The sequence below is a fragment of the Aphelocoma coerulescens genome, chromosome 3 (assembly GCF_041296385.1).
Source record: "Aphelocoma coerulescens isolate FSJ_1873_10779 chromosome 3, UR_Acoe_1.0, whole genome shotgun sequence".
Taxonomy (NCBI): domain Eukaryota; kingdom Metazoa; phylum Chordata; class Aves; order Passeriformes; family Corvidae; genus Aphelocoma; species Aphelocoma coerulescens.
In genome coordinates, this window is record NC_091016.1 from 32,267,039 (window position 1) to 32,279,280 (window position 12,242).

The following is a 12,242-nucleotide window of genomic DNA, read 5'->3' on the forward strand; positions in this document are numbered from 1 at the left end:
AATTTATAAATAAATGGATGCACATTGACTCTTCCAGTATTAAACACTCAGCAAGCTAGAAGGCATTTAACAACCTTTAAGTACTGATTGGTGCAGAAAAAACAGCTTTCCAAAGTCCTAGCAGAAACCTATCACCTTCTCTGAACCGCTCTAATACTTTACACAGAGGTAGGGAGACACAGACCAGTAAATCTGGGGTAGGAATAGAGCAGAAGAAAACCGAAAAAAAGAAAAAAAACCCAGCTCAAAGAGAGAATATTACAGCAATAAAACAGCAGCATAATGTGAAGTGTCAGAACATCTCCCAGAGGTATCTTTAGCTAGGAAAATCTGCACAGACAGAACATTTACTTGATTGCAAAAGAGGCTCTCTTTGATCTTGGCCAGACCTGCCTTGTGTCTAACCAGGTAAGAGTTTGGGTCTGCCTGACCCAACTGTGTGACCCCACAAACACAAACTCTGTGAGCAATGGCTTCTAAGAACACTTGCCAGAAGCTGTCAAAGCCTCTCAAAAAGTTAGTCCATCCAGGAAAGTTCAGTCCTGCACAGATACAACTGTCAAAATTTCATCCAGAAACTGCTTGCCCTAAGAGATCTAAGAGCATTGTGAAATCACTTTGACACATCACCGATGGCTTCCAAACAACCGCAATGTTGGAAAGATAGTATCTGTAAATATTATCCATTAACTGAAGCCACACTGTTTATTGTTGATTGTGTTTGAGCCAACCAAAGCACATATGGGCAAAGTCTCTGCCCACATGGATTTCCTGCTTGCTAAGGAGTGAGCGTGTCATTGAGCCTGGAAAGCTGCTTTCCAAATGGCTGCTTTCTCGGCAGCAGTCACAAACTGAAGGTGAGCACAGCACTTTGTGGGAGGAAGAGTAATTTCTGTCTGTCTGGGAAAAAAAGACTTCTCAGGGAGCCCTGCCTCAAGCAGGCAGCATTGACAGCTTGCAGAAACAAAAGCCCAGGTAGCTAAGGAGGCAAAGGTGGCTACTTTCCATATCAACACCAAACTACAAAAAAAACCTGGCCATGCATGCAAGTCCTTACACCTGGAAGAGCAGATATCTTCCTCACAGGGATCTTCTTTCTTCATTTTTTAGGGGCTGAAAGTTACTGAGATTCCAAATGGAAAGAATTAAGTACATGCTGAGCACTGCCCCTCATTGCCTACTATAGACCAGAAGGAAGAAGAGAATAGTCATTTTTCTTTCCTGCCTTAAGTTTTTCTAGATGGGGGTAAAATGCTATTAAAAAATTCCCTGTGCGGAAATTCTGATTCACTAGTCCAAGAAATTTGTGTAGTTCTACTTTATCCATTTTCCATCCATTGGACTGGAAAGTAAGAGCACTAAGATGCACAGCTACAGCAGAATGCCTCCTGCCCTTTTTACCAGGGTCTATCCCACTTACCATTTTTGAACAGCTCATCAGAGAACATGCATCCAGGACACAAACCAAGCCTGCTCATCACTTGTACACATTTTACTACAGACTGCCAACTGATTGCAACTGTACTAGGAAAACTATTGGTGCACTAGACATCTCTCATAATTAGAAAAGAAAAAGATTGAAGGACAGAATTTTGTGCCTTTCTCTGGAGGGTGTGAGAGAGGGATCCAGATCTCATCACTTCCATATGCTGTAGCTAAACTGCAATGTCCCAGAAAATAAAAGTTTTGTTACTGTCACATACCTACAAGTGACTTCCTCAGTTCTGGGGTTTTTTTATATTTCCTATCTTTCTAAATGCAATGTAAAATGCCACTTCCTGCCTTCAGTGTGGCACAAGAATGGTAACTGCCCTAGGTCCATTAAAACTTTCCAAGTTACCTAGAGAACTGGTAATTTACTTACTTTGAAAGTGTTTTCAGCTCTGCTTGAAAGAGAAGGGCTAAATTTGTGCCATCTTTTCTTACGCTTTCTGTGTTATCATCTTGAGAGACAACAGCAGGAAGTCATGCCAGGAGGCCTTTTGCTGACATGGTAACTGACATTGGTAAACAAAATGAAAATGATAATCCAAAAGATGGTCCAAATGCTTACCAGTATATAAAGGTGCTGAAAATGGCTGCGCTGAGGACACTGAAAGGTAGGAAATGTACTACATAGGCTACAAGCATTTGCCATTTCTTATACAAGCCATCTTTACTTTCTTGGTCACTGATAGCACGTAGAGGTGGGACTGAATCAAATAAATAAGAAATAAATTAAATTACCATTAGAGAAATCAAGACTTGTTGCTAGCAGAAATGACCTGAAGCACAGAGACAACTTTGAGAATATATCAAAAACATTCTGCCTAAACCACTCTGATCGCTTTTTCCCCCACTACAAATGCAAAGCATGCTCCCTGCAGATTGCAAACATTGGTAAGCTTAATGAAAGAGGCCTAACTTAGCAGCAGGCAGGACAGCCTTCTCTTTTTGCATATACAAATTAAAGACATGAGAAAACCTCTGTCACTGGCTAATTTATTGAGGTGCTCTGATTTCAAGCTGATGACAGCAGTGTATGTTCCCTACATGAGCAAAACAGTTTTTAGGGCTGTTTTAGATAGAAACTACTGCTGCTTTGAGTACGGCACCTGTAAGAGAAAAACCCTTAAAAAAAAAATCATCACATAATACTCATAAATCCAATTATGCTTAATTGCTGTCAAAGCTGTTTTGTATTTCCATCCTTTCCATAGTTTGGTTTTGAGCTCACTTAGGATGTTAACTAGACCTAGACTTTGTCTTGCCTATAAAATGATAGACACAGGCAAATCTTTTGCACAGTTTAGAATAAAGCCTTCATAGACAGCCAGCTGTAAAAAAGAAAGGCAGGGATCAGGGCATATTCCCTTGAATTCCACTGAATTTTTTGCTTCTGTATCAACTCTGACGTTACTGAGAAGTGTGAAGATCCTTTAAATTACTATCTTCGAAAAAACTCTTTTTCTCATTTAAGACAGAGTGGTAGCAACAGCTGCTGCTGCACTTAGGACAGAAACTCACACAGGGCCACAGCATTGAGCATCCCTGTGTAGGGGGTGGCACTCACGCACTGGTAGACAAGCCCCACACGGTCCTGCACGGCTCCTTGGGCCACGTCATTCCTCAGTCTAAGAAGGAAAAAGGCTATAAACAAGCCAAATAACAGATTCTGCAGGAGACGCATGATGACGCCTATCTTATCCCTGGAGAAGTTTCTTGTTGTTCTCCTGATAATGAAACAAAGCAGCAACAAAAGACCTGTTAGCTACAACTGACCACATGTTGATACATATTTAGCTTTGAACAAATTTTAGACAGACAGTGTCCACAAAGAGCTAATAGATTAAAAAAGACAGGGACAAGTACAGTGGGAGATCAAAATAATCAAGGAAGTCCATCTGTACATGGAGGGGAAACCTGAAAGATTAGTGGAGAAGAAAAAAATAATTGCTTTAAAAAAGAGGGAAAAGGAAGTCTTACCGTAAAAGAATCAATATTTGGTAAAAGCCATTGGGTAAGTCTTTGTTTTTGAATGGTATTGGTGGCAGCTCCTTCATACACTTTGTTTTTTCAATAGCTGCCAGCACTTTGCTAAAGATCCCTGAGTTTCTGTAGGCTGATACAATTTCCTGAACCCTACTGTAGGTTTCAAGTTCACGTTCCTTGCTTCGGGTGTCCACAGATGTCAGATCCACTGTAAAATGACAAAGTTTTTACTCTATATACACATCATTTTCCCTTCATATCTTTTTTTCCCCTTGCAACTATCTTCTTGTCTCCATTCTAAAATGTGCAAAGATGGTAAGGTCTATCGAAAGTATTCAAGGTTTCTTTTACTCCTCCCGTTAGATGCAGCACAAATGAACTGTACAGCCACAGGAAATCTGTGTTTTGTCACCTCTGCAGGACCCTGCAGTTCAGGTCCTTGATCTGGAAATGCGAGGCCTGAGCACTGCGCTAGTCAGACCTTCAGCATTCTCACAGCACAGAGCTGTGAAGAGCAAGACAAAGCACTAGAGGATGAATGTTTATGAAGATGAAGAGATGACTTATCTGGTCACATATTTCTCAGGTTTTCAGGAAAATGCTCAGACATGGCTCCCCCTTGTCCTCTGCTCGCTCCTCCATAACTACAGAGCTTTATTTTTTGGTTAGTGTGAACTCACACTGCAGAGACACTGCTCTTCTCTACTTGAGCTGTTTATGCACTGTTGCACTGGGTTTCACCTACCTCCTTCACAGACATACTTCTCTTTTAATGTGTAGTTCGACAATGTTTAGCTGGCCAAATTTCCCTAGCAGGCTCAGCCCAAGATGAAGGTAATAATGACTGCCATGGAACTTAGGAAATGTAAATACTTCACAGAGTTAATGTTTCTTTCTAATAAGTCCACCTAAACATACTCCTGGCAGCAGGAATTCTTCTGTTGGCAGATGGGAAATTTGTGTGTTCTATTTTTACAACTCATACAGATGCAGTAATAGTGCTAAAACACCTTAGAAATTTCCCTCTTCTCCAACAGCAGTGAATTAGCCAAGGTTTTGAAAACTGGATTGTTCTTCTCAAGAACATTTGCTCTTACACAATTTTATATTACTCTTCTACATCTGGTAAGGTGACTTCATCAGTTATTTATTCCTAAGGTTTCTCTCATCCTTAGATTTCAGTTTTGCAATGTTCTGTTCAACTTCAAAATACAAATTCAACAAAAGAAAAGGAGGCCTTGCCCAAGATTCTTAATTTGTCCTCAAAACCTGAATTAAGCTTATGAATAGTCCCCTGGTGTTCTAAAAGCTGGAATTCAGCAGAATTGTCTTTAATGGTAAACATATCCAAAACGAAGCCTTCGCTTTTACAAATATGAACATCTGAAATGCAGAAACACTTTTTCAAACTTGGCCAGTGTGACTTGCTGGAAGTCACACAGGAAATAAATGGCAACTGGGTGTTCTTTAAAAAAACTGTAACACTGACTACTAACTAGACCAAGTAGCTAATGCCTACCATGCATTAGTACTTTTCATAAACATGTGACATTTCAACAATATAATCCACACTCAATACACAGGATCTATTTTCCTCTGCTGCTGGTGTAAATGGTATCAGAATCTGTCCCTTCATTCACATCAAATCACACAAAAAAATATAAACTACCAATTTTCAAAAGACTAAATATTCTGATGATTCTTTGCTCTAAACTGTGTTTTTTCCCTTTCTTGTCACATTCAAAAGTTGACATTTGAAGAATGCAGTACTCTCTTTACCAAGCTTTTTTAAAAGTGGGTCTAAATCTCAAATCAGCTATGCTTTTCAAGACTATTCAAATTCATGAAGACAAAATTATCCTCACTGTCATACCGGTATTTTCAGCTTTATCCCATTCCAGCTTCATGTCAACAACCATCCTCTCTTCTCACTGAGTTTAGAATGCCATCTAGACAATAGGAAAACACTGCCTGCTCTGAATGCAGCTTTTTGGATTGGTCAAATCCCCTGGTTAGTGCTCAGCTAGTATTACCAGAAATTTACCTACATGTTGGATTTAAACAGAGTTATATACATGTCTGCATATCTGTACACATGTATGCACACATACAAACACATCCACATTCTCTTCAAACCTGTGCCTGTATGGATCAGGGACATGGATGTCCTGCAGCAAAACCAAGCCTCATTTCCAAGGTCTCTTGCTTACCATTTTTTTCCATCCTGAATTGGTAAAACAGCACTCTCCATCTTATACCAACAGCTTGCTATCATCATCTCCTGAAGCACCTATTCTGTTCCAGTAGTTCACTCTGGTATTAGCAACTCCCCAAACTTTCAGAAACCTCAAACTCAGAATTTCTAGAAACTCATGCCTCAAGTCATCCCACACTGGTTCTACATCCTTCCCTCCAGGCAACAACTCTTTTCAGTTGCTTGGCATCACAGAGTCCAAAAGAGCATGGGATTTTCCACAATTTTGGAATCAAATTAATTTTCCAACATCCAGCGCACAGCCATAGGGAAATGCCATCAGGAACCCACAGGTCTGACGAAGTTGAGATTCTTTCTTTATTGGAAGTTTACTCCTTTACTGCAAATATGGCTATTTTATGGAGTCATTGGGAATAACATGGGGCCAGCCCTCTCTCTGAGCTGAAAATAATTAAAAAGTTGGAGCAGAATTCAAACACATTTCCATCTCTGGAAAAACTTTAACTTGGGGAAGAAAACAAATTGTTTTACCAAAACAACTTAGACAAACTTACCATAGAAGTCAAAAGGATTTGATTGTTCAGGACAAGAATAGCCACAGTCACTAAAAAATGTAATCATTTCCATAGGGTTCCCACAGAAAACCATTTCTCCAAAGCTCATGATGGCTATTTTATCAAATAACTGTTGGGGGAAAATTAATATATTATCAGTATGTATTAAGAATCATAGAACATGCTGACTTGGAAGGAATCCATCAGGAGCATGGAGCTCAACTCCTGGCCCTGCCTAAGACACCCCAAGAATCACACCATGTGCCTGAGAGCATTGTCCAAAAACTTCTTGAACTCTGTCAGACTTGGTGTTGTGGCCACTTCCCTGGGAGCCTGTTCCCAGCCACCCTCTGTGTGAACAATCCTTTTCTAATATCCAGCCTAAACCTCTCCTGTCACACTTCAGGCCATTCCCTCAGATCCTGTCACTGGTCACCACAGAGATCAGATCAGGAGTGCATTAATTCTTGAGTACAGCTACTGTCCTGGTAATAGAAATGCTTTGATGGGAAAAACAGTTTTGACGTATTCAAACTTCCTTACTATATTTCTCTCAAAGGAAGTCTGTCCTTTCTTTCACTCCTCTCTTTGGTGGTTATGCAAAATGACACATCTTTAAGCTCTAGTGGTTCTCAAAACTGTCAATGACAGCAGCATACAGAGGTAATCCACACAAAGAAATGTGGCCTTCTGACTTCACTTTAATGCACCTTCACTTACTGACTGACCTCCTTCGGTGCTTAATAGCCCCAGTCTGTAAAACCCCCAAATTGTCAGCAAGATTATCCTGAAGTGCTTAAGGACTTTAACAGCACTGCTCTTCAGGTGAACATCTGCCAGGGCAGGGTTCCCACCAGCTATGATCAGTCCATGTTCTCAAGACACCAGGGCTGCTTTCAGTCCAGAAAAGCACTGTTGCTCCCCTCTGGCTCCACAACCATTTGCATTCCATTCAGCCAGCCAGGGAAGAGGAGTTTTGCATTTGTGTGGCAGGTGATGGATGTGTCAGAAGAGCAAAGTGAGAAACAGTAATGTGAAGGGGAGAAATGCTCTTCCCAGCACAAACCCTGCAAGGCAGGACTGCCCCACCACATGACCAAGGTATATCCACATGCCTTGTCATGGCTTCTCCCAGTGGTTTTGGTTTGGGTAGTTGCGTAACACAAGGGTTAGGCACACAGTCAGAGTTGTTTTGGTTTGGGTAGTTGCATAACACAAGGGTTAGGCACACAGTCAGAGTCCATACTATTTTCATGGGGCAATGTGTGTCCCAAAGTGTCCTGTGACTGGCACAAGTACAGAGCTGCAAAGTTGAAGAGAAGCCTCTAATTATGCAAAGGGAAGGCAAAGAGGAAGCTATACTGGATCTTGTACTTCCATACTGAAAAGAACCTAGGTACTAAAAGGTCTGGTAGAAAAGCTAATAGTGGGTAGGTATCACATACCCTGAAAAGTTCTGAGCGAGGCTGGTGAATTGTAAGAATCACAATCCTGTCTCTGTGTGCAAGCTCTGAGAGAAGCAAGACAAGCTGGTTTGCAGTCAGGCAGTCCAGCCCTGTCGTTGGCTCATCAAGTAGCATGACCTCTGTCAAATGACAAGGAATAGCTTTAAGATTCAGGTAAATGAGGAGCAAATGGCATAGCCTCTGCCTTTAAAGCTAATTTGGCAAATAATAAGAAATTATTTTACAGGTGAAGTTCCACACGTAAAGCAGAGTATGCACAGATATTGCCATGACGTGATCTTTCAGTTTTAGTTAGCTTCAGTGGTTCAGTTTCAGTGACTAGGAACAAGGACATTAAAAAATACTGCAGAGCATAATACTTCCTTTTCTAAATTCAGGTGAAATCTGAAAATTACCAAAATAGATTTGATCCATACATCTGCTTCTAAGAACAATAATGATAAATTTCAGCATGTACATAACTATAAATGTAAGTGACAAAATTAGCTAGAAGTTATATATTCTGAATTAAATTTATATATACACACAGAATTTGTCATGAACAAACCAAGAATTTTTAAAATTGATTGAAGATTGAAGCAGAAGAAGTTACTGCATTTTCTTCATTATTTTATTGCACATGAAAAGGAAAAGCATACAATCAAATCCATTAATTTTTTATAGATGAGACATAGCACAGAAGAGGGCAGTCCAATCTTTATCAGGGTGCAAGGGGAAGAGACTTTTCACTATAGTTTTATCTACGTAATTACTACTGTGTTTACTACAGAGTTTAGTGACATCCTGAGCAGTAACCACACCCCAGGAGTCACCAGCAGCAGTCATGTACCTCACTGTGCTATTTAAGCTCCTTCCTGCCTAATATGCAGTTGTAGCACATCCACATGGCTACAAGGACTCCAGCATCCAATAAATATGTGCTGTACATTCACTCCATGAGATTCTGCCACCTTTAAGAAACTCTCTCAAAAGTTACAAAATTTTTCCCATGGATAATCCTTCTATAGCTACTCAACTTTGACTTCCTTTCATTGGAATTTTTTTGGCTCTGGAACATACAAGGCACTGACACATACATAGCTCAATGGCAGCTACTCCACTACAAGGCTCAGTGCTTGCACATGTATGGCTCTAACGTACTCAAAAATGATAAATTAATGGGCCACAACCAATACTTGGGAAGAGTGAACCCAGAAAGGGTTAAAATGGATAAATCCAAGTTTAAACCTATGTTCAGTCCCTAAGATTTTTAAATTGTCTGCCTTCCAAGATCAACTAACAGATCAATGGCAGACCTCAATTACTGCTTATTTTTTTCTGTCATCACCAGACTGGCTTCTGCTGAATTAAAGATGCAAATGCTTTTGTATTTTAAAGAGGTTTACAGAGGTCTGTGGTAGGAGCACAAAGTGACACAGCCTTGTATTATTTTGGAAATCCATGCAATGGTACTTACTGGGATCTTGTAAAAGCTGGGCTGCAACTGATACGCGACGCCTCTCACCCCCAGAAATTCCTACAATGTTATGGCTTCCAATTATTTTGTCAGCAATGTGGCTGAGACTCAGCTCAGCCATAACTGCATCTACCTGAAAAATAATTACAATTACAAAAGACTAAACACAGTCCAAGCCAACCTGTGTGCAACAGTAAAAAACAGGGGAAAAGAAGATATAATTTTATGTTATAGCTGTACCAATACCCTGCTTGCATCTATTCTAGTGGGAAGGTATCTGGCCTAATTTCTATATGATTATTTCTAATATATTATTTTTTAAACTTCATTTTCATGTATTCTGACATGAGCAAATTTTAGCTTCAGTTGACATTTAGAGATGAAGAGTTCAGAGGTGGGACTAGAAGTTAAGGTATGAAGCCAGCTGCTCTGGCTTCCAAAACTGGGGAGCAGGAAGGCACATCAATTCTGGGAAACTACAAAGTACTGAGTGGAAGATTGGTGAAGAGAGAAAGCAAGACCCTCTGGCCAGGAATATCCAAGTTTACTTTCAACAGAATTCAAAAAGAGCCCTTTAAATAAATCTGAAACACACCTATTTTATCAAGAAAGTAGCTTGTAGAGGGCTTATTAGACCAGTGCTTTCTTGAGCTGTTGTGGTTAGTGAGAGATGTCCTACAGGAGACAGAGTGGTGTCAAAATCAGTTCTGCTGTCCATGAGATTGCCAGCACACATGGCCCTGAATACCCCAGAGAACTGTCTTTCCCCTCTGAGTTAGGGGAACTGACCTTGGTAACAAGAGCAGTATCTCCTGCAGCAGTAACTGCTTCAGCTTCAGGTGGAAGGGTTTTGTCCCAGCATAATGGTGATGCCCTGGGGCACCAGCACAAACCCCTTGAAGAGGTGGGACCACCAGAGAGTTTGTGTCCTACTCCTCACCAGGAGGATCTCTCCCCGCTTGCAAAACCTCATAAACATAAAAAACAGCCATGGATGGAAAGTGCTGCTGGTGAAAACATTACATGTCATCTTGTCTGCCTTTCTGGTGGAAGATTGTAAAATACAGACCTTCTTTTTGATGGAGTTGTTGGAGCATTTCGTAAGAGTTAGTAAAGCTGTGTAGGTCAAAGACTCCTGTATGGTGAGAAAGCTTAACAAAGTGTCACTCTGAAAAAAAAGTGAAGAGGAAGAAGCAGTTAGTCCTGTAGTAATTAAAACTTTGTCCCTGTTCCTGCAAGCTTAATTCATTCAAACAGCTTATTAACTGATTTGTCCCAAACTTACTAGTAAAATCACATTCATATTGCACTACTCCATTACACTAGCAACTTTTTTTACACAAAAGGAAGCACAAAAAAATAAATATAGAAATCAACCTGTGGCACGTAAGAGAAGCAATCTCTGAACTGGTCCCTCTTCAGCTGACGGCCATTCACATACACTTCACCACAGAGGTTGTCTTTATGTCCCAGTCTTCCTGATATTGCGTCCAGAAGTGTTGTTTTCCCAGATCCTTTCAAACAGAGACAATTAATCATGTGACAAGATGAATTTTACGATTCCAAAACAGGTAGCCTGACTTGGATGGACACATATGAAAAGCAGAAAGTTGTGGTTTTTTCTCAATAACTTTAAAATAATAGGCCCTAAAAATGTAGCTAATTAAGGGAAAGTAAACGGGAAAATTAGAATGCAAATTAGCATTTAATTAACACAAATTCACACTTCGCAGGGAAACATTTGAGTTTTGAAGTAACCATGTCTGTTATTGAAGTTATAATTGTTAGTTAGATGACAGAAGACTGAACTCTGAAAACCACGCACTACTTTTACAAAGCAGAAGCTAAAATCAGCCATAATTTCATTATTTAAAACACAGACCTCAGTCACATTCATGTCACAGTGGAAGTCACCAGTATTAACTCTGATCTTATTTCTGTTTAAGTACTGGAACAACTTACCAGAATTTCCTAAAATCCCCATGATCTGGCCACTCTCTACGTGAAATGAAACATCCTTAAGTATTTGCCGGGTCCATTTTTTACAATATAAAGAAAAGTTCCACCATGGGCCAACGTGCTCTCTTGGGAAACAAACATCAATATGAGAGAATATGTAAAAATTTTGCACAAAGCAAGTGAATGGTTTATAGCTACTTGTACGTGGGATGGGAGCTGCAAGGATTTTAAAATATGGAAAAATAAAAATAAAAGTTTTTTCCCCCTTAGCCTTTCCCCTCCTTAGGCTTTAACTTTGGCATTTCCTGTAAGATAAAACTTTCTATAAGACAAAACATTTTCTGTAAGATAAAGGTCTGAGCACATTTTTTCAGAATGATTGCTAAGAAGCTTTTGGGCTACACCAAAGGCCAAACGTGAACTGTGGCTTTATTTGCTGATGATGTTTGCCAGCCATGAATCCACCTGTCCCTTTCCTTAAGAGCCTCGTGTTATCCCTCTGGCACCAGTAAGAAAGGCAGAGGGAAAGGGCACAATGTTCGTAAATCTCCTCTAAAGCACGTCCTTCAGAGACGTGGGAAGGAGCTCTGGGGAGCCTCCGGAGGGCTCTGCCCTGAGGCGCAGGGCCCGACGCCATGAGGGGGCCTGGCACCATCGCTCCTGCCATGCTGGGCTGCAGCCGAACCCACAGCCCGTGGTGCCAGCCCGCTCCCGCAGCCCCTGCCGTTGGAGCAGGGATCCTCCACACCGCCCTCCCAGCCCTACCTGATGGTGTAGGAGACACCCTGGACACTGATGCTGTCGGGGGCCTGCCCCACAGCCTTCCCCTCGCCTGTGTGCCCGATGCTGCTGCTCTTCTCCAGGGTGGGAGACACTCTGCCCGACATCCTTGGGTGCTGGGGCTCCGCAGCTCCCCTGCGTCCCTCACGCTGCGGGCCGGGTGCCTGGCACTGCCACTGCCACCACCACCATGCCCTCCCGGCACCGCGCAGGGGCAGCTCCCGCTGTCCCAGACCAGAGCAGGTCGCTGGCCCCGGTGCTTGCCACCTCAAAGAAAACAGAGGGGCTCCCTGTTCTTTCTTTTTCCGGAGAACAACTGATCGGTGATTAGCTGAAGCCGC

General features: G+C 41.4%; 1 protein-coding gene across 1 annotated transcript in view; it reads right to left on the reverse strand.

Moving 5' to 3' along the window:
- ABCG5 (ATP binding cassette subfamily G member 5) overlaps positions 1-12,212 on the reverse strand; it is an 18,316-nt gene extending 6,104 nt beyond the window's left edge. Inside the window, exons 1-10 of the mRNA XM_069009734.1 lie at positions 11,887-12,212; positions 11,125-11,246; positions 10,540-10,676; positions 10,232-10,330; positions 9,163-9,295; positions 7,686-7,825; positions 6,241-6,370; positions 3,466-3,679; positions 3,007-3,212; positions 2,054-2,192 (exon numbers count right to left, since the gene is read on the reverse strand). Coding sequence (XP_068865835.1) covers positions 2,054-2,192; positions 3,007-3,212; positions 3,466-3,679; positions 6,241-6,370; positions 7,686-7,825; positions 9,163-9,295; positions 10,232-10,330; positions 10,540-10,676; positions 11,125-11,246; positions 11,887-12,008 — 1,442 coding nt within the window. The 5' untranslated portion in view covers positions 12,009-12,212. The remainder of the gene's footprint in view (positions 1-2,053; positions 2,193-3,006; positions 3,213-3,465; positions 3,680-6,240; positions 6,371-7,685; positions 7,826-9,162; positions 9,296-10,231; positions 10,331-10,539; positions 10,677-11,124; positions 11,247-11,886) is intronic.
- Between the last annotated feature and the right edge of the window lie 30 nt (positions 12,213-12,242).